Source organism: Hylobates moloch, unplaced genomic scaffold, assembly GCF_009828535.3.
Source record: "Hylobates moloch isolate HMO894 unplaced genomic scaffold, HMol_V3 SCAFFOLD_6, whole genome shotgun sequence".
Taxonomy (NCBI): domain Eukaryota; kingdom Metazoa; phylum Chordata; class Mammalia; order Primates; family Hylobatidae; genus Hylobates; species Hylobates moloch.
Window position 1 is genome coordinate 8,462,673 of NW_026652281.1, and position 25,371 is coordinate 8,488,043.

General features: G+C 53.3%; 1 protein-coding gene across 3 annotated transcripts in view; it reads right to left on the reverse strand.

Annotated features, from left to right (window-relative positions):
- The window catches only part of CMIP (c-Maf inducing protein), a 267,662-nt gene that overhangs the window by 13,463 nt on the left and 228,828 nt on the right, over positions 1–25,371 (reverse strand). For all 3 annotated transcript variants that reach the window (XM_032156342.2, XM_058440448.1, XM_058440449.1), the window contains 5 exons: positions 20,534–20,887; positions 6,735–6,800; positions 5,399–5,425; positions 5,096–5,144; positions 1,909–2,016 (listed from right to left, as the gene is read on the reverse strand). In XM_032156342.2, coding sequence (XP_032012233.1) covers positions 1,909–2,016; positions 5,096–5,144; positions 5,399–5,425; positions 6,735–6,800; positions 20,534–20,887 — 604 coding nt within the window. The remainder of the gene's footprint in view (positions 1–1,908; positions 2,017–5,095; positions 5,145–5,398; positions 5,426–6,734; positions 6,801–20,533; positions 20,888–25,371) is intronic.

The following is a 25,371-nucleotide window of genomic DNA, read 5'->3' on the forward strand; positions in this document are numbered from 1 at the left end:
GCCCGGCCTTCTGCTGACTGTTGATCCTTTGAATTCCTGGCACCGCTGGAACCGGGCAGAAACTTCTAGGCAGCCTTCGCTGTGGGGGTTTCACATGTACGGGGTAGGGGACGTGACGAAGCCCAGCCACCTCTGCCAAGCCCGCTGTGAGCTCGGAAGGGTGTTCTGGGAGACTGCCTGTGCCCCAGGAATCCAAGAATTGGCAAATCCTGCTTCCTCTTGGGTTATGTGTTGGGCAGTCTTTTGTTCTGGTGTATGGGGGATGGGGGCCCAAGGGCAGGGGTCCCCGGTCACCAGGGCTGGGGCGAGGCCTTGACACCCCATTGGCTTTCCTCCAACTTCACACAATGGCAAATGCCCTTGGCGGTGGAGAAAGCAGCCACATCGAGGGGCCGGCTTCCAAGCCATGCATCTCCATGGCAACAGCACACTTCCATCTAGAGGCTGCCTGCTTCCTTCCTTGTGTACATTTTTTCCGCTCCACCATAAACAGCTCCGGCATACAAATGCAATCTCTAGGGCTGGGAAGCCGCCAGCTCCCTGAGCCTTCTTGTACCGAATCCTCACATTGTAGGGTGGGGGTAGGGGTCGCTGCTGAGCGTTGCTATGGTGAAGCTGTGACATCAGAGGAGAACCTGAGAGGTGACCAAGAGCGCGAGAGAGGTGGTGCAGGCTGGCAGGGGCAGGCACGTTCCTAGATGCGCAGGGCCCTGAGAGGCCTGGGGTGGCAGGCGAGGAGTGGAGAGGGAGTGCATGAGGCAAAGGGCCTAAAAATAAGCCCTTTTCAAGAAGCTTCCACGGGCAGCGCCTCAATTTGTCACCGCTGCACAAACATCTCTGCTAAGTTCAGTGCGGAGAGCCAAACCAGCCACCCAGCAGAGAGGAGAATCACCACCAGCGTCATTTCCGAGCAGCGACTGTGCCGGCCCGCCAGGCACCTTGCATCTACTGTCACATGCAATCTCTACAGTAACCTCGAGAGGCCAATGCGATGCTCCCGGACGAGGGGCTGAAGCTGGCAGAGGCAAGTTACCCGCCCAAGGTCAATAAGTTAGCTCCCAGCAGAGCTGCAAGTGGAAGCCCACTTTCAGTGTGGGAGCACCAGTGACCAGTAAATGGAGCGGGTTTTCTCAGCAAGTGGAGTCGGCGAGACTGCTGGCCACTAGGGTGCAGCATCTGCCCTGGGGGAGGAAGAGTCTGTGGTCCTTTATTCCTGGAAGAAGGCATGTGGGCCTGGCCAAGGAAGGGCTTGGAAACAGAAGGCCTGTGTGACCCCAGGCACGCCACCGAACCTCTCTGGGCCTCTGTTTCAACAGAGGTGTAATTCAGCAACAAGGATGCAGTACAGATTAAAAAGGAGAGTGCATATGAACTGCTGGATACAGTGCCGGGCACGAGGAAAGTCATCACGGATGCAGCTATTGGTTTGGTGACCTCAGACCCCTCATGATAGTGGGAACAATCACCCCGACCGTGACACCTCCTTGTAAGGATTAAACAAGCTGGTGGACGTGCAATGCCTTCCAGAATCCCTGGTCCCGTTGGGCACTCAATTCCTTGTAGGAACATAACCATGACAGTGAACTGTGTGACCTTAGGCAGTTACGCCCCAGGCTTTAGCTGCCTTGGGTATAAAATGGGGCAATGACATGTGTCCTCTTCTCACTATGCCGTGAGAGACTGAGCGCAACTGGGAATGCCAAGTGCTTGGCTTGGAGCCTCAGATAAGAAATGAGTCAGTGACGGTCATGGTCGTCACCACCACCACCACCACCTTCATGATCAGCATTGTGTTACCCTGGAAACTCCGGGGCTGGCCCCAGGGGATGGGGGATGGCTGTTTTACTAGTCAGGCATGGCAAGCCCAGGGCCCACTGGAAGTCGCCCCACTGGCGTCCCACTGCGTACCATGCTGGCGAACAGCTCCCCGTCATCGTCGCAGGCCACCCCTCCGGGACTGTAGAGCTGGAACCAGCCATCTTTGCCGGCCCGCACGCTCAGCAGGCACGAGTGTACCTGCCAGACAGAAGACACAGGTGTGAGCTGCATGCAGCCCCGGTGACAAGGGCGACCACGATCTGCACACACGACCGGAAAAGGCTCGGGCAAGTCCCGCAGTCAAGAAACCAGCTCAACTTCATTTCCTCCAGCAACCCCCAGCCTTCCACCAAATGCCATGAAAGGTCTTTTGGGAAATACCGTGGCCCCCACACCCTGGGGGACTCTGGCTACTGGCTGTCAGCTGCACAGGAGAGAGGGCAGGCCCCGGCTTGATTGGCTGATCTGAAGGAAGCGGGCCTGTGGCTGCACCAGGCAGAGATGCCCATAGCAACCATCCGCAATCAGCCCCTTTTCCCCTTCTCCTGCCCCCTTTCCCCTTCTGCTATGCCTTCCTCTGGGTGGGGCCATCTCCTGGGTCTCCGTTCTCTGTCTGATTCTCTGTCCTCCTCTCTCTGTGTTTCTAACTCCTCTCCCGTGCTCTCTGCCCTCTTTCTCTAGAAACCTCTCTGTGCTATCTCTCTGGGGTTCTGCTGCCCCCAGCACCGACTCTCCCTCTTGGGTGTGTGCCTTCTTCCCTCCCTTTCTTGACTTGTGTGGGCACCATCCTCCCCTCGAGGTATCTGCTCTGCTAATCTCTCTCTCTCTCTCTCCCTCTTTGGGACTCTGCCACCTTCTCTTGTTAGGTCTCTGCCCCACTTCCTTCCCTGAGTCTTTGTCCCTCTCCACTGAAGGATCTCTGTCCGTGGCTGGGGGCAATTTCAGTGCCAAAAGCACAGCTCTCACATTCCTTCCCAGAGCTGTGTGTCTGTGTGGATGTGCCTGTCTGTGCATGTGAGCACACGTGTGTGCGTGTATGGGAGGAATTCCGCAACCACTCTGGCCCCTGCTGTGATTACACACAGAGAGAGAGGGAAGGAGGGAGAGGATGGAGAGCGGGGAGAGAGAGGGAGAGAGACAGAGCATGAGAGCCAGGGCGCGTACAAAACACAAAGGACTTCTCCCCACCTCCTCCTGTCCTCCAAAGAAAGCTGAGAGAAGTTCCTCATCATTTCCTTTAGGAAAGGACAATTGGCTGCCAAGAATCCGTTACCCACAGATATTAAACTGATCACAACCCACACACCAGCACACAGAAAACAAAGGCAGTGGCTTTTATTTTTCCCTCTGAGCTGGACGAATATCAAGGGCTCACTTATCCACTTCAAAGCAATAAGGACTTAGGAGTGTTAAGATACTATTCAACAAATATGGCAAATAATTTTAAAGGAAACAACTTTGGCTTCACTTAGGAAGGAGAAGGTAGGAGGGAAGGGAGAAAGAAGAGTGAGGAGCAAAAGGGAGAGAGAATCAGCAGAAAAAAGAAAGAGGCAAACAGGAGAACAAGGGCCCGGGTGTGGGACCTTGGCCAGGGAAGCTGGCTCCTTCCAGATCGGCAGGTCACTCGGGGCCTCATGTACGTTTCCCTGGTTTGAAAATTACCCTCCCGGCAGCTGGCTCTGCCTCTACTCCGAGAAGCAGCTGATACCACTTTTGTTCTCCCAACGTCAAAGTCTGGGTTTGAATAAAGGCTCAGTTCCCGGGATAATTCTGAGACTCTGTCTTCACAGGTGGCAAGAAATGACTTCAGTTTAAGAAAAGTGGAGACATTCACTGTTCTCTGACATTTAAAAGCACCATATCCACCGTTTCTCCTTTTTCCCTCCATGCCTGAGGATCACTTGCAGAAACTGGTGTTTAGAATTGCGGTGTTTTGGAATTAGACTCTTCAAAATCCCTCCAGAACTCGGTTTTTCAGTGTGCTCTGGAGACTAGCCCCTCAGAAGCACTTGGGATGCTTGTTCAAAATGCATCAAAATGCATATGCTTGGCTCCATCCAGGCCCCGTGAGCTGCAACTGGGAAGGGATGCGGGGGCAGGGGGGTCTGCCTTTTGAACAAGCTCCTCAGGTAATACAGTTTGAGAACAATTACTCTAGAACTTATGGAATTACAGCCTGATAAACTGGGGGTTCTGAGTCAGAGAGACCCGCCATGGTTGGACACAGCAAGACCTTGGTGTCCATGTGTCCTCAGATTCCTTCTCAAACACCATTTTCCATCCTCCAGACTAAGGTCCAGTTTGATCCATTTAGCTAAGTCCAACCAGTTCAGTACCACCTTCTCCAGGAAGCCTCCCGGGGATGGCTCCATGGAGAATAACTCCCTCTGTCCTCTGCTCATCCTTCCCCCTGTTCTGCTGGGAGCACGAGTCTAGGTCTGTCCTCAACTGGGAGTCAGGGCCCTACCACACCCAGAACTCATGCACACAGCGAAGCAGGCTGTGAGCATCTCAGGACACAGCACACAGCGCAGTGAGACGGTTATCAGCACCAGGCTCAAATCCTGCCTCAGTTGTGGACCAGCGCACAACACTGGGAATACTATAGAAGACACTCACAGGGACGCTGTGAGGGATGAGAAAAGGAATGTGTCTGACCCGTGGCACAGCACCTCATAAAGGACAGCTGCTGGTGCTGTTACTATCAGATGATGCGGGCCCAGGGCTACCGGCTGGCTTCCTTGCCCGCCTAGGTCCCTGCCCATGTGCACAGGCTCAGGGGCAGAAGGTGGAAGGCTGCCCTCTCCCTGGAAGCCCAGCTTTGGTGAGGGACACAGCAGCCCTTCAGGGAAGCCCTTGGCCACAATGACCAGGAAATAAAAACCCAGCTCTGATCCCAGCTCAGATTCCTTGCTGTGCCCAATGATTCACATAATAGCAGAACCAGACAGGATCGAAATGCTGCCTCAGAGCTGGTTGAGAGCTGTCGTGCCAGCCCAGCCCGAAATCAAGGCCTCGGTTGCGGGCAAAAACCACCAGCCAGTGGAAAACCACCCCCGGTGAGCCGGCGTTTACAGTAAAACACTGACATCACAGGCTGGGCTCTGCACGAGGCGGGGCTGTGTTTATACACAGGCAATGGGTCTCCGAAAGCTGTTCTGAATGCCTGTTGGTGACAAGGAGGCCCCCAGCAGAGCTTCAGAAGGCCTCTAAGGAGCCCTCGTGCATCCTGCCATCCTCAGACAGCAGGCCTGAGATGCAGAAAGAAAGGACTCACCTCTTGCCTGGGGTCTTCGGCGAACCTCTGAATCACGTACTTCAGTTCCCTGGAAGAGACGAGGCGGCCGGAGTTACTGCCGGGGTCTGGCACTGAGTGGGAGGTGTGGGAAGGGGAGGGGATGGTGTCAAGGAAGAACGGGCCAGGGGGCTGGGCAAGCCGGGGGATCACGGACACGTGTCTCAGGAGAACTGCCAAGAGGAGCCACCACTGCCTCCCAGAATGCACGTGCCACAGAGGGAAGACCTCAGGACAGAGGCCGTGAGTGCCAGAATGGAATGAGGGCGGTGCCCAGACACTCACTTGGTGAACTTCTCGTGTGCGAGAGCTCTGTAACAAAAACAGGGGAAAACACGGCGGTTAGCAGAAGCGTCGGAAACAGCACAATGTTCCCAACATTAACCTCTGGGGACGTCTAGACTTTATGTCTGATTCAAAGAATGAAGAGGAATGTGAATGAAATGGCAACATTTTGTCCCCACTCAAAGCTCCAAAACAAAGGCCTTCTTTGCGGAGGCGACAGATCAGAGCAACGTGAACACACTGGGCCCCCCATTCCCGAAAGTTCCCTGTGCCCACACCTGTGAACAAGAGGGGCTAAGCTGCTGCCTGAGCATGTGTGGGTGCATGTGGGCTCCAGAGACCCAGGTGTGTTCATTAATTGTTCCACGATTAGGACGGGCGGCACTCATTACTGCACACATCAGAGGCCATCGGGGACCATTCTTCTAAGCCGGTTGCCACAGCCAAGAGCGCCCAGGCCTATGGGAACAGGGGCTGAGGCCAATGACGTCACGACTCTGCCGAGACTGAGCACCTCTTAAGAGTTGGATTTGTCCAGTCTCAAGTCCTGAGGACCCTCGGGGACTGGCCAGGCCAACAAATGGGGCAATTACCACGTGTAATGTGCCCTTACAGACGCAGCATTTCATAAACACGCTCGGTAATGGGCTCCTTCGAGAGGCCCGGCCACCTCCCGAGGCTGGCTCCTTCCAACCTCTCGAAAGAGACCTGGAGGCATTTAGGGCCTGGTTATTTTGACAAAGCCTTCTCTTCAGGCCATTATCCACCAGATAGCATTCTCTCTAGTTTCCAGTGATCAATTCCATATGGTGCTAGGGGCCGGCAAGAGATAGGCACAGGGTCGGTTTCTGGCTGCAGAGCCTGAGCTGAGCGTTGTACCGGGCGTCATCAGAGCGCTTCCAGCATCTCAGTACGGCACAGCGAGCAATGCCACTCGCATTATCTTTTGATTCTTACTATCGCCTCGGAAGAGGAGCGGCAGGTATTACGGTTCCCATCTGGTGCATAATAAAAAATGCTAATTGCACGGCCTGCCAGGCGCCGTGGGGAGGGCTCTGTTTGCACTCTTAGCTCATGAATCATTGTGACAGTGCGGTCAAGCAGCTCCTACAATGTCCCTGTTCTCCTGAGTTCCCCATTTTTCTGAGGAGGGGAGACGTGCCACCCCAGGGGTCCCACAGCTGAGGACGTGGCTGAGCTGGGACCGACGTCTCCAGGGTCTTCCCACTGTGACTTGGCTTCCCCATAACGTGACTGGTCCCCCACTAAGGCCTTGGTGGACAGCTGAGGTTTGTCTCACAGGTGGGAGGGCTCCAGGGATGCGCACGGGACTTACTCTTTGGGGAATGGAATGGGTTGAAGCAAACTGGCCAGCGACGGTCTCCAGTCATCATAGTCCGACCTAGAATGAGAGAGGGTGACAGTCAGCTTTGGTTGGGACAAGGAAAGGTTTATGGCACTGTTTTCGGTCCCAGATGGGGCAAAAGATGGGATGAGAGCCTGGCAGGGAGTCAGTGGCACCGACTCCTCCACCCACTCCCACCTCCAGGATGAGCAAGTCAGTGTTCTCAGCATGGCCTCGAGGACTCACAGCTGGGCCTGTGCAGAGACTTCCTCACGGCACCCAAGGGGGTGAGCTGTTTATTCCCCAGACTTCACAACGCCCTCTGAACCAAGGCTACGTGATCATTGTTCATGCCCTCTTAGGGACCATTAGGGGGTGTTTTAGGCTGAACTTTGCCCCCATTCATATACTGAAGCTCTGCACCCCAGTACTTCAGAATGTGACTGTACAGGGAGATACAGCCTTTAAAGAGGTGATTAGGTTACGATGAGGCTGTAGACAGATGTCCTTAGAAGAAGAGGAAACACGGACACGCAGAGCAACGACCAGCCAGGACTCAGCGAGAAGGCGGCCATCTGCAAGCCAGGAGAGAGGCCTCCAGAGAAATCAGCCCTGCCCACACCTTGATGTCAGGGTTGTGCCTTCCCGAACTGAGAGAAATACATTTGTTGCATAAGCTACCAGGTTGATGGTACCTTATAGCAGTCCTAGCGAACTAATGTAGGGGGCTTAGGCTGGGACTCTGGGGCCATTCTCACCTTTCAGTGATCAGAACTGAGTGGAAATGCTATAGACGGATTCATAAAAAACAAACGTTCCATGCTGCTTGTTTGTAGTTTGGGTCAAACCTTCTGATTTGTTGGATCCCCTTTTTTTCTTTTTTTAAAATTTATTATTATTATTTGAGACAGAGTCTTACTCTGTTGCCCAGGCTGGAGTGCAATGGCGCGATCTCAGCTCACTGCAACCTCCACTTCCCGGGTTCAAGTGATTCTCGTGCCTCAGCCTTCCCGAGCAGCTGGGGTTATAGACGTGCACCACCATGCCCAGCTAATTTTTTGTATTTCTAGTAGGGATGGGGTTTTGCCATGTTGGCCATGCTGGACTTGAACTCCTGGCCTCAAGTGATCTGCCCACCTCAGCCTCCCAAAGTGCTGGGATGGCCAGGTATGTGGCTCACAGATGTAATCCCGGCTGCTCAGGAGGCTGAGGCAGGATAATTGCTAGAACCTGGGAGGCGGAGGCTGCAGTGAGCTGAGATCACCCCACTGCACTCCAGCCTGGGCAACAGAGCGAGACTCAGTCTCAAAAAAATAAATAACTCACAGTGCTGGGATTACAGGTGTGAGCCACCGTGCCGGGCCTTAGTGGATACTTTTATTTTTGCTTTCAGACAACAGCTTTTCTTCTTTTCTAAGAGTTGATGCTAAATACCTAGGAATCCAACTTACAAGGGACGTGAAGGATCTCTTCAAGGAGAACTACAAACCACTGCTCAAAGAAATAAAAGAGGACACAAACAAATGGAAGAACATTCCATGCTCATGGATAGGAAGCAACAATATCGTGAAAATGGCCATACTGCCCAAAGTAATTTATAGATTCAATGCCATCCCCCCATCAAGCTACCAATGACTTTCTCCACAGAATTGGAAAAAACTACTTTAAAGTTCATATGGAACCAAAAAAGAGCCCGTATCGCCAAGTCAATCCTAAGCCAAAAGAACAAAGCTGGAGGCATCACGCTACCTGACTTCAAACTGTACTACAAGGCTACAGTAACCAAAACAGCATGGTACTGGTACCAAAACAGAGATATAGACCAATGGAACAGAACAGAGCCCTCAGAAATAATACCACACATCTACAACCATCTGATCTTTGACAAACCTGACAAAAACAAGAAATGGGGAAAGGATTCCCTATTTAACAAATGGTGCTGGGAAAACTGGCTAGCCATATGTAGAAAGCTGAAACTGGATCCCTTCCTTACACCTTATACAAAAATTAATTCAAGATGGATTCAAGACTTACATGTTAGACCTAAAACCATAAAATCCCTAGAAGAAAACCTAGGCAATACCATTCAGGACATAAACATGGGCAAGGACTTCATGACTAAAACACCAAAAGCAATGGCAACAAATCTAATTAAACTAAAGAGCTTCTGCACAGCAAAAGAAACCACCATCAGAGTGAACAGGCAACCTACAGAATGGGAGAAAATTTTTACAATCTACTCATCTGACAAAGGGCTAATATCCAAAATGTACAAATAACGTAAACAAATTTACAAGAAAAAATCAAACGACCCCATCAAAAAGTGGGCGAAGGACATGAACAGACACTTCTCAAAAGAAGACATTTATGTAGCCAACAGACACATGAAAAAATGCTCATCATCACTGGCCATCAGAGAAACACAAATCAAAACCACAATGAGATACCATCTCACACCAGTTAGAATGGCCATCATTAAAAAGTCAGGAAACAACAGGTGCTGGAGAGGATGTGGAGAAACAGGAACACTTTTACACTGCTGGTGGGACTGTAAACTAGTTCAACCATAGTGGAAGACAGTGTGGAGATTCCTTGAGGATCTAGAACTAGAAATACCATTTGACCCAGCTATCCCATTACTGGGTATATACCCAAAGGATTATAAATCATGCTGCTATAAAGACACATGCACATGTATATTGATTGCAGCACTATTCACAATAGCAAAGACTTGGAACCAACCCAAATGTCCATCAATGACAGACTGGATTAAGAAAATGTGGCATATATACACCATGGAATACTATGCAGCCATAAAAAAGGATGAGTTCACGTCCTTTGTAGGGACATGGATGAAGCCAGAAACCATCATTCTGAGCAAACCATTACAAGGACAGAAAACCAGACACCGCATGTTCTCACTCATATGTGGGAACTGAACAATGAGAACACTTGGCCACAGGGTGGGCAACGTCACACACCGGGGCCTGTTGTGGGGTTGGGGGAGGGGGGAGGGATAGCATTAGGAGATATATCTAATGTAAATGAGGAGTTAATGGGTGCAGCACATCGACATGGCACATGTATACTAATGTAACAAACCTGCACGTTGTGCACATGTACCCTAGAACTTAAAGTATATATATATATATATAAAGAGTTGATGCTAATGACGGTAATATCAACGACAATAACAACAGCAGCTCCGATGTCACGGAGACTTTCTACACACACTGCGTTATGCTAAGGGCTATACCTTAGTTCATTTACTCCTTACAAGAGCACAGTAAAGTCAATGTGACCAACCCCACTTAACAGATGAGGAACTGGAGGCTCAGAGGTTCAAGGTCACATAGCTGTGGCATATGAGGAGTCAAATCCAGGCTTCTGTGACAGCAGAGCCTTGGCTCTCACCAGCCCTGAAAGGCCACAGCTGGGATCTTAGCAAAAGCCAACGCCTGCCTGGGTAAGTAAGGAGGGCTAAACCTCAGTTAGAGCAGGTGCAGGAAGCACCGTGCTGTTCACCTGACTTCACTTAACCCTTCATGAAAGAGCCTCCTTCCTGTGTGCAGGGCCAGCGGGAGAGGTCAGTTATCCACTTCGAGTCATCTACACAGCTAGGAAGGGGCAAAGCTGGACTCAGAACCAGGTATTTCAGGCTCTATCACACCATGGTGTGTGGTGAAGCCAGGCACCAGGGTGTCACCCCCGTCCGACCCTGGGAAGACCACTGTCCCACAACTGAACAGTATTAGCACTGCTGATAACGCAGATGCAATTCGCTCCGCGCTGCCTGCGCACTGGGGCTTGAATCAACAGCACTGCCTGTGTTCGCTCATGGGATCTGCCCAGAGGACCCTGTGTGGTGAGTCCAAATTACAGACAAGGAGCAGTATGGCAATTCACTGACTGTGACCACAGGGCCGTGACACAGCCAGGCCACAGCAGGGAAGCAATAGCTTCAGGAGTTTCCTGAGGCCCAACAGGCTGCTTCCCGACCACCTACCAGCACAGCTTCATAAAGAAGGAGTTTTTTGGCCAACTCTTGCCCCCAAAAGCTGGGAGCATCCAGAGAACTCGCCGTCGTCTCAGTCTGAGTACAGATGGGCTTGTATCACACAGCAGAGCACTCATACATGGCCCCCAGAGACTGTAGTCATGACAACCCCCATTTTATAGACGAGGAAAATGAGGCTCAGAGCTGTTTGTGATTTCCCACAAGTCACCAGCAAGTGGCTGAGATCTGACCTCAGGTGCTTCAAAGACCACGACCCGTCCTCTCAGCCCCAGCACCTGCACTGTGTTTATAACCAGTTCCCCCACCTGGGTTCCGGATCTCTCTGGCTGTAGGGACTCTGCGGAAAAACAAACTCAGAGGTAGTCAGTTCTTGCCTAAGCCAGGCCTGGGCACCTCTGAGGGCCCAGAGCTTAAAACCCTGACACATAAAGTGAGGGGTGGCCGCTGGAGCAGTCCCCATCTGAATCGCAGAGCTGTCCCTGGTGCTCCCCACCTTCTGACCATCTTGCCTCAGACCACCCCAGGGAGGGGCCCGGGTCTCATCTCTGCATCCCCCATGCTGAGCCCCGGGCCGGGTGGATGGCTGGTGCTTGAGAGGGGACTGTTGAACCTAAGACCCAGCACACAGTGGGACCGGGCCAATGACAGAGCCTGGGACCTGTGATTGGCTTCAGGGCAGAAGGGATGTTGAGTCTCCATCTGGGGGACTAGCATGTGCCACCAGGTGCCAAGATCGAGTGGGATGCTGACTTAGATCCTGGCTTGGACTGGGGCAGGAGGTGGGATCTGAACCCTTGTCCAGTGGCCCATGTTGGGGAGGCGCTGCAGAGAGATGCCCCACTGACACCTGGGCACCACCCATGGGAGAGGCCAGGGGGTGCTCAGACCCGGGCTGGGCAGACGGGTGGTCCCGGGACCCCTACTCACATACAACTCACCACAGATACACTGTGTATCGGTTTGTGTGCTGTGTGTCTAACTGTGCCTTATATACAAACAGGAGGAGATGCTGTTTTCACCAAGTACAAATGTTCACTCCCATCGACGATGCGCGGTTTAGATAACCCGAGTGAGGGCTTTTCCTGCCCCACCTTCCTCCAAATAAGCCCACGATAGAATGGCAGCCTTCAGAATCCCAATCATACCCTGGAAGCTTCTGACGAAAGGCTCTGATGCCAGACGCGGAGAAAAGAATGACCAGGAAAGCCTGTTGCCTGAGATACGTCCTGACAGTGATGCCAGCGGCCGCTCACTCACTGCCTACCCGACTTGCTCACTTAATCCCCACGGCGGTACATGAGGGCAGAGGGTGCCGGTGAGGAAGCTGAACTCCATGCCTGGGTGGCAGGATGAGGACTGAGAGCAGGTCATCTGGACTGCAGTGCTTGAGGGCGGAAGGCCCAGGTGCGGCCTGGGGGTCTCAGAGTTGCAGGAGCCTGAGGCCTGTCATGTGCATGTCAGGATACGGAGACCCCTTTATGCCCCCGTGTTCACACGCTCCCTTCTGAGGGGTCATCTGTTTTTGCAGCTAGCTTGTCTTCCCTCCAGAAGAATCACCTTCCTCCTTTCTTCCCACCTGTCCCTGACTCATGGTTTCCAGAAAATGGAAATGCAGTTGACAGCAACCTCGTCTGCAGTGCCTGCCGCGTGCCATGCGCTCTCCAAGGGCTCCCCATGCGTCAACCCATGTAACTCTCCCAGCAACTCAGCTGGGCGGGTGCTCCTGGCACCCCCATTTTATAGGCAGGAAAATGGAGACACAGTGAGGGACTGCCCTGGCCCCAAGCCACACAGCTGGTGAGAGCTGGGATCTGAACCTGGGAGCCTGGTCCCAGCACCTGTGCTCCACCCTCTCAGTAACAACGTCTCATAAGGAGGGTGGACCGGCTCACACCTGAGGAGGAGGACGATTTCCCTATATCACAAGGGCACTGGTGGGCACATGGTGACTCATGCCTGTAATCCCAGCACTTTGGGAGGCTGAGGCAGGAGGATTGCTTGAGGCCAGTTCAAGACTAGCTTGGGCAACATAAACAGATCCCATCTCTAAAAAGAAAAAAAAAAAGTAAGCCAGGCAAGTGGTGTGCACCTGTAGTCCCAGCTACCTGGAAGTCTGAGGTGGGAGGATTCCTTGAGCCCGGGAGTTCGAGACTGCAGTGACCTGTAACTGCGGCACTGTACTCCAGCCTTGGTGACAGAGTATCTCAAAAAACGAAAGGGAGGGGAGCACTTACTTTTTTTTACTTTAAAAACATAGCATATTCTATGTAGAAATGTCACGAAATACAGAACTCTAAGGAGATTTGAAGTCACCCACAATCAGAGGAGTCAGGGTCCCCACGGCAGGCTACGAGCCCCAGCAGCAGACCCATGGTCACTGGTCACTCCTGAGCCTGTTCCGTGAACTGCGAGCGTGGCTTGCACTCCCAGGTGCTCAGCCCAGTGGGAGGCTTCAGCCTGTCTGAGGCGGGGTCTGGACAGAAGCCTCCTCCTCTGGGTCTCCCAGCCTGGGGCTCCGCTTCCTGGCAGCTCCCACAAGACCGAGAGGGGTGCAGGGGAAGGAGGGAGAGGGCAAGTGGACTTCCGTGCCTCGGCCCAGACCAGCTTGGAAGTCTGTGACCCCAGTCTGACCAGGTTGGTGGATGAATGGGGGGCGCTGGAAAGAGGTTGTGGGGGAGGTGAGGCTGGGTGTCCCCAGACTGGCAAGCCCATGAGGAAGGGAATGAGGGACCTTCCTGTGCATGGGCCTCTCTGTGACGGGCCTCAGCACAGGCCCCAATGGCCAGGAGAGTCCCCACCTTGGGACTGCCCTGGCTCTGGGTGGGCCTGTTATCCTAGGATGGGATGCCTCTGGCCATTGGGGCAGTCTCCCATTTGTCCAAGCCTGGCCTGGGATGGGAGGGCAGGCAGCAGGCAGGGTGTGAGGGACCTGACTGCCCACCCAGGAAGGAGAAAAGAGGGCTGGGCCCTCCACAGCTTGGAGGGAGGGGACGGGCAGGCAGGCAGGTGCCTGATGCATCCTGCTGCCCCCAACATGCCTCAGGCATCAGGCACCTGCACGTTTAACCCTCCCATGAATGGGGCCTTAGAACCCCCATCTCACAGATGAGAAACGGAGGCCCAGAGAGGTTCAGACACTTGTCAAAGGTCACAGAGCTAATGGGGGACATGTTGGGCCTGAACAACGCTTTGTGAGTGCAAAGCCCGGGTCTCCCACCTCACGCAGTTCAGCTGGGATTTTAACCCAGTTCAGAAGATGCCACCTCAATTAGAGCCCTGTGCTGCCCTGTGGACAGGATGCTTCCTGCCAGCCTCGCTGCTTTCCCTGACTCACAGAATCTCCTGCAAGGCACGGGCAGAACGTGGCGGCGTCACGGCGGCCTGATGCTTGGGAAGGCACGGGGCATGAGAAGGCCCCTGTGGGGCACATTCAGACCATTTTGCTCCTGCTATGCAACATCCAGAAATACCTGCTCCCTTGAAAGGCAAACCAGCGGGCCTGGGGATTTGAACCCAGGTTGAGAAACAGTGGCTGTTACCCCCGAGGCCGGAGGACCTCAGGAAAACTCCCTTTCTCTCCACCTGTGCGGTCATCCCATCAGGGGCCTTCCCAAGCCCCACAGCAGATCTGCTGGCCTTAAATGCTCCAGGGACCTTTGAGTTTCTACAGAGTTATCATGTGCTCCAGGAACGAGCAGTTTAAAGTTTCCTAACAGGCTGGGCATGGTGGCTTATGCCTGTAATCCTAGCACTTTGGGAGGCCGAGGTGGGCAGATCACTTGAGGTCAAGAGTTCGAGACCAGCCTGGCCAACATGGCGAAACCCCATCTCTACTAAAAAATACAAAAATTAGCCGGGCTACGTGGTAGACGCCCGTATCCCAGCTACTGGGGAGGCTGAGGCAGGAGAATGGCTTGAACCTGGGAGGCAGCGGTTGCAGTGAGCACAGATCACGTCACTGCACTGCAGCCTGGGCGAGAGAGAGAGACTCTGTCGCCAAAAAAAAAAAAAAGAAAAAAGAAAAGTAAATACATATAAGAAAGAACTGGCCGGGCGCGGTGGCTCACGCTTGTAATCCCAGCACTTTGGGAGGCCGAGGCAGGCGGATCACGAGGTCAGGAGATCAAGACCACGGTGAAACCCCGTCTCTACTAAAAATACAAAAAATTAGCCGGGCGTGGTGGCGGGCGCCTGTAGTCCCAGCTACTCGCAGAGGCTGAGGCAGGGGAATGGCGTGAACCCGGGAGGTGGAGTTTGCAGTGAGCCAAGATCGCGCCACTGCATTCCAGCCTGGGTGACAGAGCGAGACTCCATCTCAGAACCACCCAGAACAATCCAAGACTTTTTAAAAATTACAAAACAGGCGGGGCACAGTGGCTCACGCCTGTAATCTTTGGGAGGCTGAGGTGGGCAGATCACTTGAGGTCAGGAGTTCGAGACCAGCCTGGCCAACATGGCAAAACCCCGTCTCTACTAAAAATACAAAAATTAGCCAGGCTTGGTGGCGGGCACCTGTAATCCTAGCTACTGGGGAGGCTGAGGCAGGAGAATGGCTTCAACCTGGGGGGAGAGGTTGCAGTGAGCAGAACTACTGCAGGTAATACAGGATGTCCCCTGGCCCTGCCTCCCGGTCATTAGGACAACCCCAAATTCATCTGCATTTCCCTGAAGTTCCCCGAGGGAGGGCCCTCTTCTAGCTGAGCTGCAGCCCATCAAAGCCTCTTTTAAAATCTAATGTTTGCAAAGAGTCCCGAGCGGTAGACGGGAGCCGATCAGAAGCGCGTCCTACCCCTGTGGCCCCAGTGTGCCATGGCTTCCACACTCTGCCCATCTGAGCTTTACAGCAGCCCCGCTGAGCGCTTGATGTCACTGCTCTTAGCACTTGGCAATACTCAGGTTCAGAGGGACTGAGTACAGGGACCAGTATGGCATTTGGCATAGAATCTGGCCTGGCGTAGGTATACAACAAAAGCTGGATGAAAGAATGAATAAACAGGTGGATAAATGCAGGTGTGAATCATACATAGGTGCCCAGCAGGAGAAGAGCTGGACTCCAAATGACTACAAATCCCAAAGCTCTTCTTCGCCTCCCGAATCCATGTTCTTTTCATCACCCCACCCCTCCTGCGCCTCATGTGGTGATTTTTTTCAGCATCAACCTCGACCTGCATTTGGAATAGTTTTCCTTTTCAAGGATCTCCAGGAAATTTTTGCAACTTAGGTTACTTTTCAAAGTGTCAAATTCTAATGATGCAGGGGCCTTCCTATGGGAACACGCAGCAACTGATCAGGGCCTGCGCCCCACTACCCCTGCCCCCTGGCAGTGGAGCGGGAAACACTGACCTGTGCACCCTGGGACCTGCACTGTCCTCTCCAATGGATGTGGTTCGCCCCATTGGGTCAAGGCTCTAAGTGTGCCTTCCTGAGCCCCGCCTGGCAACGCCCTCTTTAAGACCCTTCAATTCCACATAAAGTCATCCTTTTTTTTTTTTTTTTTTTTTGGAGATGGAGTTTCGCTCTTGTTGCCCAGGCTGGAGCACAATGGCACAATCTCAGCTCACTGCAACCTCCGCCTCCCGGGTTCAAGCGACTCTCCTGCTTCAGCCTCCCAAGTAGCTGGGATTACAGGCATGCACCACCATGCCAGGCTAATTTTTGTATTTTTAGTGGAGATGGGGTTTCTCCATGTTGGTAAGGCTGGTCTCGAACTCCCGACCTCAGGTGATCCACCCGCCTTGGCCTCCCAAAGTGCTGGGATTACAGGCATGAGCCACCGAGCCCGGCTGCTTCTTTTTTTTCTCTATGTGTGACTCTCATTTGGGCAGCACTTCAATACTGATAACAGCAGTTCACGCTTTTATTACTGAGATGGAGTCTCGTTCTGTTACCCAGCTTGGAGTGAAGCGGTGCAATCGTGGATCACTGCAACCTCCGCCCCCTGGGGTTCAAATGATTCTCGTGCTTCAGCCTCCTGAGTAGCTGGGACTACAGGCGCCCACCACCACACCTAGCTAATATTTGTATTTTTACTAGAAACAGGATTTCGTCATGTTGGCCAGGCTCATCTTGCATCCCTGGCCACAAGTAATCCGCCCGCCTAGGCCTCCCAAAGTGCTGGGATTACAGGTGTGAGCCACTGCACCAGGCTGATAACAGCAGTTTACTCTTATCAAGAACCAGAGGCCAGGCCAGCACCAGAAATCTCCAACATCCCTGAATTTTCATGCAGTCCTCCGAGAAGACACGCATTTTACAGACAAGAAAACTGAGGCCTAGAGGAGCCACAAACACTGGCCACAGTTCCACAGCAGCTCAGGCCCACAGTCACATTTCCTCAATGCTGAGATGCAAGTTTCTTGTAATCCAGGTGTGCAATGAATGCCATGTGGCTTTTCTCTCTCAAAGCACTGTTACTGAATCAATGACGCATCTCACCCTCAATAGTATGGGCAAGCAGCGGGAACATGGCTGCATCATAAATGGCGGCTACTCCCGTTGGCCAGGTGTTCACCTCACAGAGGTGTCTGCTCTGTGCCAGGCACTGAGGGCTGGCCCCTCCCATCTCTTTGCCAATGCCAGACGCAGCCATACTTGCGCCACCTCCCAGCCTGGGACCGGAGGCTCAGAGAGGATGACCAACCGTCCAAGGTCACAACTAGTATGTGGCACGGGTGAGACTTGAACCTAGCATGGTCTGACTCTGAGTCTGTGCCTTTCCTGACGTATCTCACTTTGGAGCCCTTTGAGCGGCTGGGGTTGTTTGGGTCCAACCAGTTTGAAGCCTCCAACGAGCCAGCAACTTAAGCAGCCTGCTGGGTGTAGGGAGGAAAGTTGTTGGGAAAATGCAGTTATCAGGCCCAAATTGTGTTGAGCTCCCCCAAGGTGGAAGAGGCTGCTGGAAGCATAATCCCATTTTGTGGAGGGCTTCGGGATAGGCGTGAGCTGCTCCTCTGCGTAGCCCCATCGGGAACCCCTCCCAGCTTGCCCTGACTGTCCTGGGCCCTTGGCGATGGCCCCGACCCCCACCTGCACCCTGGCAGCTGGGTGATGTGGGCAGGCAGGGGGTCTGGACGCCGATGGGGGAGAACAGAGCCCTCATTCATGAGCATGTTTATGAAGAAGGAAAAAACGTGTGTCAACTGCATGATGAAACTCAAACCCTTAGTGCTTAATGAGAAATAGGAGTCAGGCCCAAAATAGCAGAAGGCCCAGGAGCTCACGGTGTTTGCAAAACCCAGCTGGAACTGGGGAGCTGGAGTGGACAGCGGGGCCAGTCTCTGGCCTGGACGCTTCTACCTCCATCAGAGCAGGGAGCCCCCTCCAAAAATCCGGGGAGGTGCCCTAACCAGGCTGCCGGTGGGAGAGCTGGCACCCTTCTTTGCCCTGAAGACACTCAGGGCTGCGGTGTGTTCTTGGAGTCGCTCTCTTAGTGGGATCTGGAATTCCGCTTGGCTGGGGGTGGAGGTCACTGAATGTGGTTATGCCCTCACCTGACCTCTGCTGCTGAGACCATGAGGCGAGGCTGGTCCTGAACCCCTGGGCACACCCCACCCTTTCCTCTCTGGGGCGAAAGCCAGGGCAAAGGAGGCTATGTGGGGACGCTGACTCCGTGATATCCTTCAAACCAGCAGACTCCACCTTGCGAACGTGTGTGCACGTGTTCATCTTCGCAGACACCACAGGCCTTGCTATTAGAGCACAGGGGGCACCCCAGGGTGCCTCTCAGCCATTTCTCCAGCTCACCAGGCCCTCAGAAGCTGCCCTCTGTCCCTCAAAACCCTGAGCAGGCTCCAGGAGCAACACACACATGACAGAAGGACCAAACGCTGCCCAGCCGCGTGACAACACAGGGCCTCAGGGAAACCCCACCCACCCACACAGACAACACCCCAGGCACCGGGCTTCCGAGTGACCTCCCTGCAGGCTGAGGACCCCGGGAGTCCTGGCTCTAGACAGGCATCATGTATTGGCTAAATGTGACAACACAGCCATACCCCCGACCCCTCCGAAAAGTCCAGCAACCACAGCAGCTGCATCTGAAAATGCCCGTCTCTGGATTCAAAGCTCCTGAGAGTGGGGCAGAGCTTGTTCCGAAAGTTAGGAGTTTGTGGAGCAAGAAAGGGGGAGGTGTCTGCTGAGTGTCTTCAGACCTGAGCTTGTCTGTGGAACCACATGGCTCTGTGGGGAGCAGAAGGCAACAGTCAATGAGGTCCCTCAAACTGGGGCTCCCGGAACCAGGTGCTCACGGGTTTGAGATGTGTCAGGTGGAGCGTGCGGATGGCAAGGCTAGAGAGACCCTCAGGGGTCAAGGGTTAAGAACTGTACTCCCCTCCATCCTAGAGTCACACAGTTGAGATTCAGGGAGGGGGAGGGACAGGCACAGAAAGAGCCAGCTCAGAAGCCACACCACCCAGAGGAGCCCCGGGTCCACGGGTCTCCTATACCCACACCCAGGCACACACAACACCAATGCGCACACATACACACCCAGGCACACGGCACAAATATGCACAGCCACATACCCAAGACAGACTCACACACTCCTGCACATGACCTGTCACTCACTCAGACACATGCATACGCACAGATACTCACACCCCAAAGACACACGGCATGCATGGCTCACACGGCACACACATACATGGGCTCATGCACATACCTGCAAACATACAGAGAAACACACATGCTCTCTAACCCTACAGCACAAATGGTTATACCCACATGCATGCAGTCACAGCTACTCGTGCACAAAACAAGCCCAAGTGCCTAGACACACCCGCTCCTGTGCATTTAAAACACACACACACACACACACACACACACACACACACACACACACATCCCTACAGAGAAATCCACATGCATGCCCACACCCATCTCTCCTATAAACACACACACTCGGCAGACCACGTGTGCTGTCGCACCCACATCCACCCATGGCCGTTCAGGCACACAAAGACACTCACAAGCTTGGAGGATCCCACACACCCAACACAGTAGACATGTCCACACACTTAAAGACACACTTGGGCACCCTTGTGCTCCTGCACACCCTGGCAGATGTATCCAGATCCTCACACACACACAAACTTGTGCAGACATATATACACATGTATGCTTGGGCATGCACCTTACCCATGTGCCCAGGCACTCAAGCATACATGTACAAAGCCATGCATGTACCCCGTGTGTGTATACATACATGATATGTTCACAGATACACAACCACAGCCACGTGTGCTTCACCCACTTGTACATATGCACCCTGTATGCCTGTACTCACAGCCACACTTGTGCTTATGCACACTCTTTTTTTTTTTTTGAGACGGAGACTCGCTCTGTCACCCAGGCTGGACTGCAGTGGCGCGATCTCGGCTCACTGCAAGCTCCGCCTCCCGGGTTCACGCCATTCTCCTGCTTCAGCCTCTCCGGGTAGCTGGGACTACAGGCACCCGCCACCACGCCCGGCTAATTTTTTTTGTATTTTTAGTAGAGACGGGGTTTCACCGTAGTCTCGATCTCCTGACCTCGTGATCCGCCCACCTCAGCCTCCCAAAGTGCTGGGATTACAAGCGTGAGCCACCGCGCCCGGCCAGTGCTTATGCACACTCTTGCACACACCAGCTCGTGCGCACTCACACACATGCCACTCTGCCATACCCAGCCCTGCGTACCTCGAACCAACAAACACAGCCGCACCCAGCAGCAAAGCCCAGTCTCCTCCCACCGGCCCCGGGGGAGCACTCGGGGGAGGCACACAGGGGGCACTCACAGCAGCTTGAGGATTTCCACGTAGCAGCCGAGCGTGCGGTCGGCCTGGGGGCCCAGCTCGATGCTCATGGTGCTGCAGGCGGGGCTGACCATGAGGCAGTCGATGAGGTTGGGCTCACTGTCGTTGCCTGCGCTGGCCGTCAGCGCCGGCTTGGCAGTGCTGGTGCGTTCCACCTCCACGTGGATCTCACTGGAGGCCACAACCACCGACTTGAGCCGGGCCTCAGACAGCGTGGCTTCCTGAGACACCAGGTCCGGGCTGGGGTGCAGAAGGCGCAGAGGTAAAGTGGGCTTCCGGTCGCACGGCTGCTGGCAGCCATTCCGGATTTCCTTCAGGCTTGGGGAATTGTCGCGGCTGGGGGAAGACGCGGGAGAGGGCACGTGAGTACAGGCACTGTTCATGATGCACCACGACCCACCAGACTAAAGGCCTCCCTGAATCCCAGGATGAGGCCAAAATGTAATACTATCATCATTCCTGTGCTACAAATGAGGAAACTGAGGCTCAGCCTGGGTGCGCGGCTTGCCCAAGGTCTAGACAGGAAGTGGTGGGGATGGCAGCCCAACCCAGGTTGCCTGTCTCTACAGCCCACGCTATCACCCCAGCACATAACAGGTGCTCAATAAATATTTGCTGACAGACTGAGTGGATGCTGGTCTCCATGTGACAGCCATAAGGCTCTTGGCGTTCTCCTCCACCAAAATGCCACTGGCCACTTTCTTGATAAGCCAATGGGATCTACTATTTTGCTTTTAGTTGCTTCCTGCGGTCTAACTGCCCTCTAATCCCTGACCTCATGCCACAGTGTCCTCCAGGACTCTGCTCTGCTGCCCTCAAACCCAGCCAAGTGAGCAAGCTCAGTATCTGCCCTCCTCCTGGGAATCTACTTCAATGGGATCCCAAACCCCAGAATTCTAGTCTGGGCCCTGGAGTCTAGCCCTCCTGTCTGCGGAACCCCCACTCCTCCTGGGTAACCCTCCAGGCACAGCATCTTCAACTGCCCAGAGGAACAGAAGCCTGCACAAGGTGTTAACACGTGTTAACTCAGAAAGGGGCTCTATGGCATTATTAATCTCACATTTGTTAGGGAAACGCTGGGGCAAACAAGATGAAATTAGGCCTCTTAATGGCAGGACTTGTCAGAGCCTTGACCTGGTTAAAGCCCCTCCCCTGACTGCTTCCCAAGGTGCCCAGTTGCCTGGGAGGTGCATTATAAGGGACAGTAGTACCATCAACGGGTTCCTCTGCTGGTGCCCATGGGCTGGCAAGGTGCTAAGTGCAGTCACACACATGCTCAGACATCACTGAACAGTGATTCCTACCGTCTCTCTGCCACGGATGAGGAAAGACAGTCTCAGAAGTTAAATGATCTGCCCCTAATTAAACACCCCATGAATCACTGGAGATGGGATTTGAAGCCAGATCTCCTGGAGCCCAAAGCCCAGGATCCTCCTAACTAGGCTGGCTTCCAAGGTCCCCTAAGAGCTGTGCAGGTCCCCTCCTCCAGGAAGTCTTCCTTGATTTCTTCCTGTTACTCCTGCCCTTCCTACCCCCGAACTCCTCTTAAACCAAAGCTTTCCACCCCTGGCTGGACACCAGGATCCCCTGGGTACACTTCTAAACATCCCAAAGCCCAGTTAGACAGGAATCTCCAGGCGGTGACCTGGATATGAGTAATTTTTAAGGCTCCTCGTGTGTGGTCAAGGTTGAGATCCACTAATCCAAGACTTCCAGCACAATGGCATGATTGAAAACACCTGCTTGTCTAGTCCTTCCCCAAATGTGCCACAGGCATGGGTCCTGTGCCTCTAAAGGGGCTCCCAGGCTTGAGGACAGGGCCACACTGCTGGCATTCTGCTTGGGGAACTGTTGCAGCTGGGGGAAGGGGTGGGAGGGGGCACGTGAATAGCCCCTCCAAGGGCTGCATGCAGAACTTGAACCCCACGAACAGGAAGGGTCTGAATGTATCCAGCACATGCCAGGAACCAGGCCTGAGCTGAGCCCACCAAGGGTGTTTAATAAATACACTTTCAGCTTTGCTGGGGGAAATAAACAATCCATCGGCTAAAGTCCGAGAATTCTATCGTTGATAAAAACTTGTGTGTGGTCTGTGATGGGGGGAGACCTAAATTCTTTCGTCCAGATCTGATTTGCTCCCCAAGTGCTCAACACTGCATTTCTCTTTGTTTGCCATTGCTGGGTTTTTAAAGTGGATTTTCAAGGCTGTTTGGCTCAGATTGGTGATTTTCAAGAGAGCCACGCTAACCTGGGTCAAGTTGTCTGTTCTTTTCAGTGTGAGTACATTGTGTACATTTGCCCACGGAGAGCACTGTGGACGGCCTGGAGGACGTGACAGGCTTTATCCTGAAGGGACTGGCTGAGGGGGCGTCATGGACCTGAGCCCAGGAAACGTGTTGGCAGCATTGTGCTTCTCTGGGTGATATCCAGAAAACTTATGGCATCAGCTGGAACCCAAGCTACTGTGGGCTCCGAGGGGGGCTCAATACGGCTAAGCCAGGGCGGGCATGAGGCAGCAGGCACCGTCTCACCCTCGCCACGCCTCCAACCTGGCATCTCCTTGCCACAGTCACCTAACAGTTCCCAGGGCCACACCTGCCCCCTACTCCATCCTCCTCACGGCAGCAGCCAGAGGGGAATGCAACTGAAATCCTATCACGTCCCTTCTCCACTTACAACCCACTGTAGACTCTCCAATGTTCCCAGGATAAAAGTTCGCCACTGAAACCCAGGACAGCCCTGCTACTTACAGTGTCATCCCCAGCCTGCAGCTTTAGGCTTGGGAGCTTGTTAGACAAGCAGAGTCTCAGGCCCCGCCCCACACCTGCTGAATCTGAATCTGCATTTTAACTCCAACCCCTAGACAGTCCCAGGCACCAGGAGGTTTGAGAAGCTGCCTATTCATGGCCCAGCGCTGCTTTCCTCTCCAACTCCATCTTTTGCTTCCCTTTCCTTCTCTCTGCTCTAGTCACATTGGATTTCCTTCAGCTCTTCCACTGCAAGGACCTCCACATTCAGCGTGCAGCAGAATGACCTGTGGAGTTTGTTTAGAAGGCAGACTCCTGGGCCATACCCCAGAAATGGTGCAGCCAGGAATCTATTTTAAAGCAGTCCAGGGGATTCTGAAGTAGTGGTTCAAGGACCTTTAGATACAAAAACACTGTAGACGGGCACGGTGGCTCACCCCTATAATCCCAGCACTTTTGGAGGCTGAGGGGGCATTTCACTTGAGGCCAGGAGTTTGAGACCAGCCTGGCCAACATGGTGAAACCCCATCTCTACTGAAAATACAAAAAAAAAAAATTAGCCAGGTGTGGCGGTGCACACCTGTAATCCCAGCTACTTGGGTGGCTGAGGCATGAGAATTGCTTGAACACAGGAGGCAGAGGTTGCAGTGAGCAGAGATTGAGCCACCGCACTCCAGCTTGGGTGACAGAGTGAGACTGTTTCCAAAAAAACCCAAAACACAAAAACAAAAACACTGTGACGAACGGCACCTTCACCCATCACTGCCAGGCCTTTGCCCATGTGGTTCTCTCCCTGGGTCACCCTCTTCCTGCTTCTCGCCTGGAGAACAGCCAGGAGGTATCAACATAAATATCACCTCCCCAAGGCTCCTTCCAAAAACGGATGCCAGGGCCATCCTAATTAAATCAGAATGGCACTGGGAGGGTCCTGGGCACTCTTTTGTTTCTTTCTTTTTTCTTTTTTTTTAAAATTGACATATAACCTAAGGTACGCTTGTAAACGTCTTAACAACCAACTCTCCAAAGAAAGAAGCCCTGATCTGGCTGGGTGTGATGGCTCACGCCTGTAATCCCAGTACTTTGGGAAGCCGAGGTGGGCAGATCACCTGAGGTCAGGAGTTCGAGATCAGCCTGGCCAACAAAGTAAAACCTCATCTCTACTAAAAATACAAAGATTAGCCAGGTGTGGTGGCCCACACCTATAACCCCAGCTACTCAGGAAGCTGAGGCAGGAGAATCACTTGAACCCAGGAGGTGGAGGCTGTAGTGAGCCAAGATCGTGCCACTGCACTCCAGCCTGGGCGACAACAGTGAAGTTCTGTCTCAAAAAACAAGAAGAAGCCCTGATCTGCAGTGTTTACCAATTTCTTTGGTTTAAATACTCACCACAGCTACTTCAAGCTACCAATATGATATCATTACAGAACTGGGAAGGGATGTGTTCCCAAATGTAACGTGTGAGCTGGCTCCTGCACACTCTGGGTGTAACTTAAATACTATAGGCCAGGCGCGGTGGCTCACGCCTGTAATCCCAGCACTTTGTGAGGCCAAGGTGGGTGGATCATGAGGTCAGGAGATCGAGACCATCCTGGCTAAAATGGTGAAACCCCGTCTCTACTAAAAATACAAAAGTAGCAGGCCTGGCACTACCCTCTGGCTTCCGTTTTCTCCTCTTTTTGCCTCACCGTGCTGTCAGCTTCAGAACAGGCCCTTGGGAATGAGCAGCCTCCCATCTCCACATTCTGGCCCTTGGAGTCCCTGCACTTCTTTCTGATCAGAGAAGTGATTCAAGGTGGGACATGATCCCCTTTGAACATCAGGACCTGAGGCTGAGGACACTAAATTAGTCACCCTCTTTCATGCCCTGCTGCAAGAACACAGCCCCTGATTTATCAAATGCCTTTTCCTGCCCCTTCCCAAGAACTCAGCAGTATGGCATTTGTTTGAGAAGTGCCCCTGTACAGGTTTTCAGCGACTCCGAATGCTCTACCGCCTTCATTTCAAGAAAAGACTGAAATATCCTCCTGCCGTATCCCCAGCTCTGGTGCGGTCTGGACTCATGTTGGTCTCCTT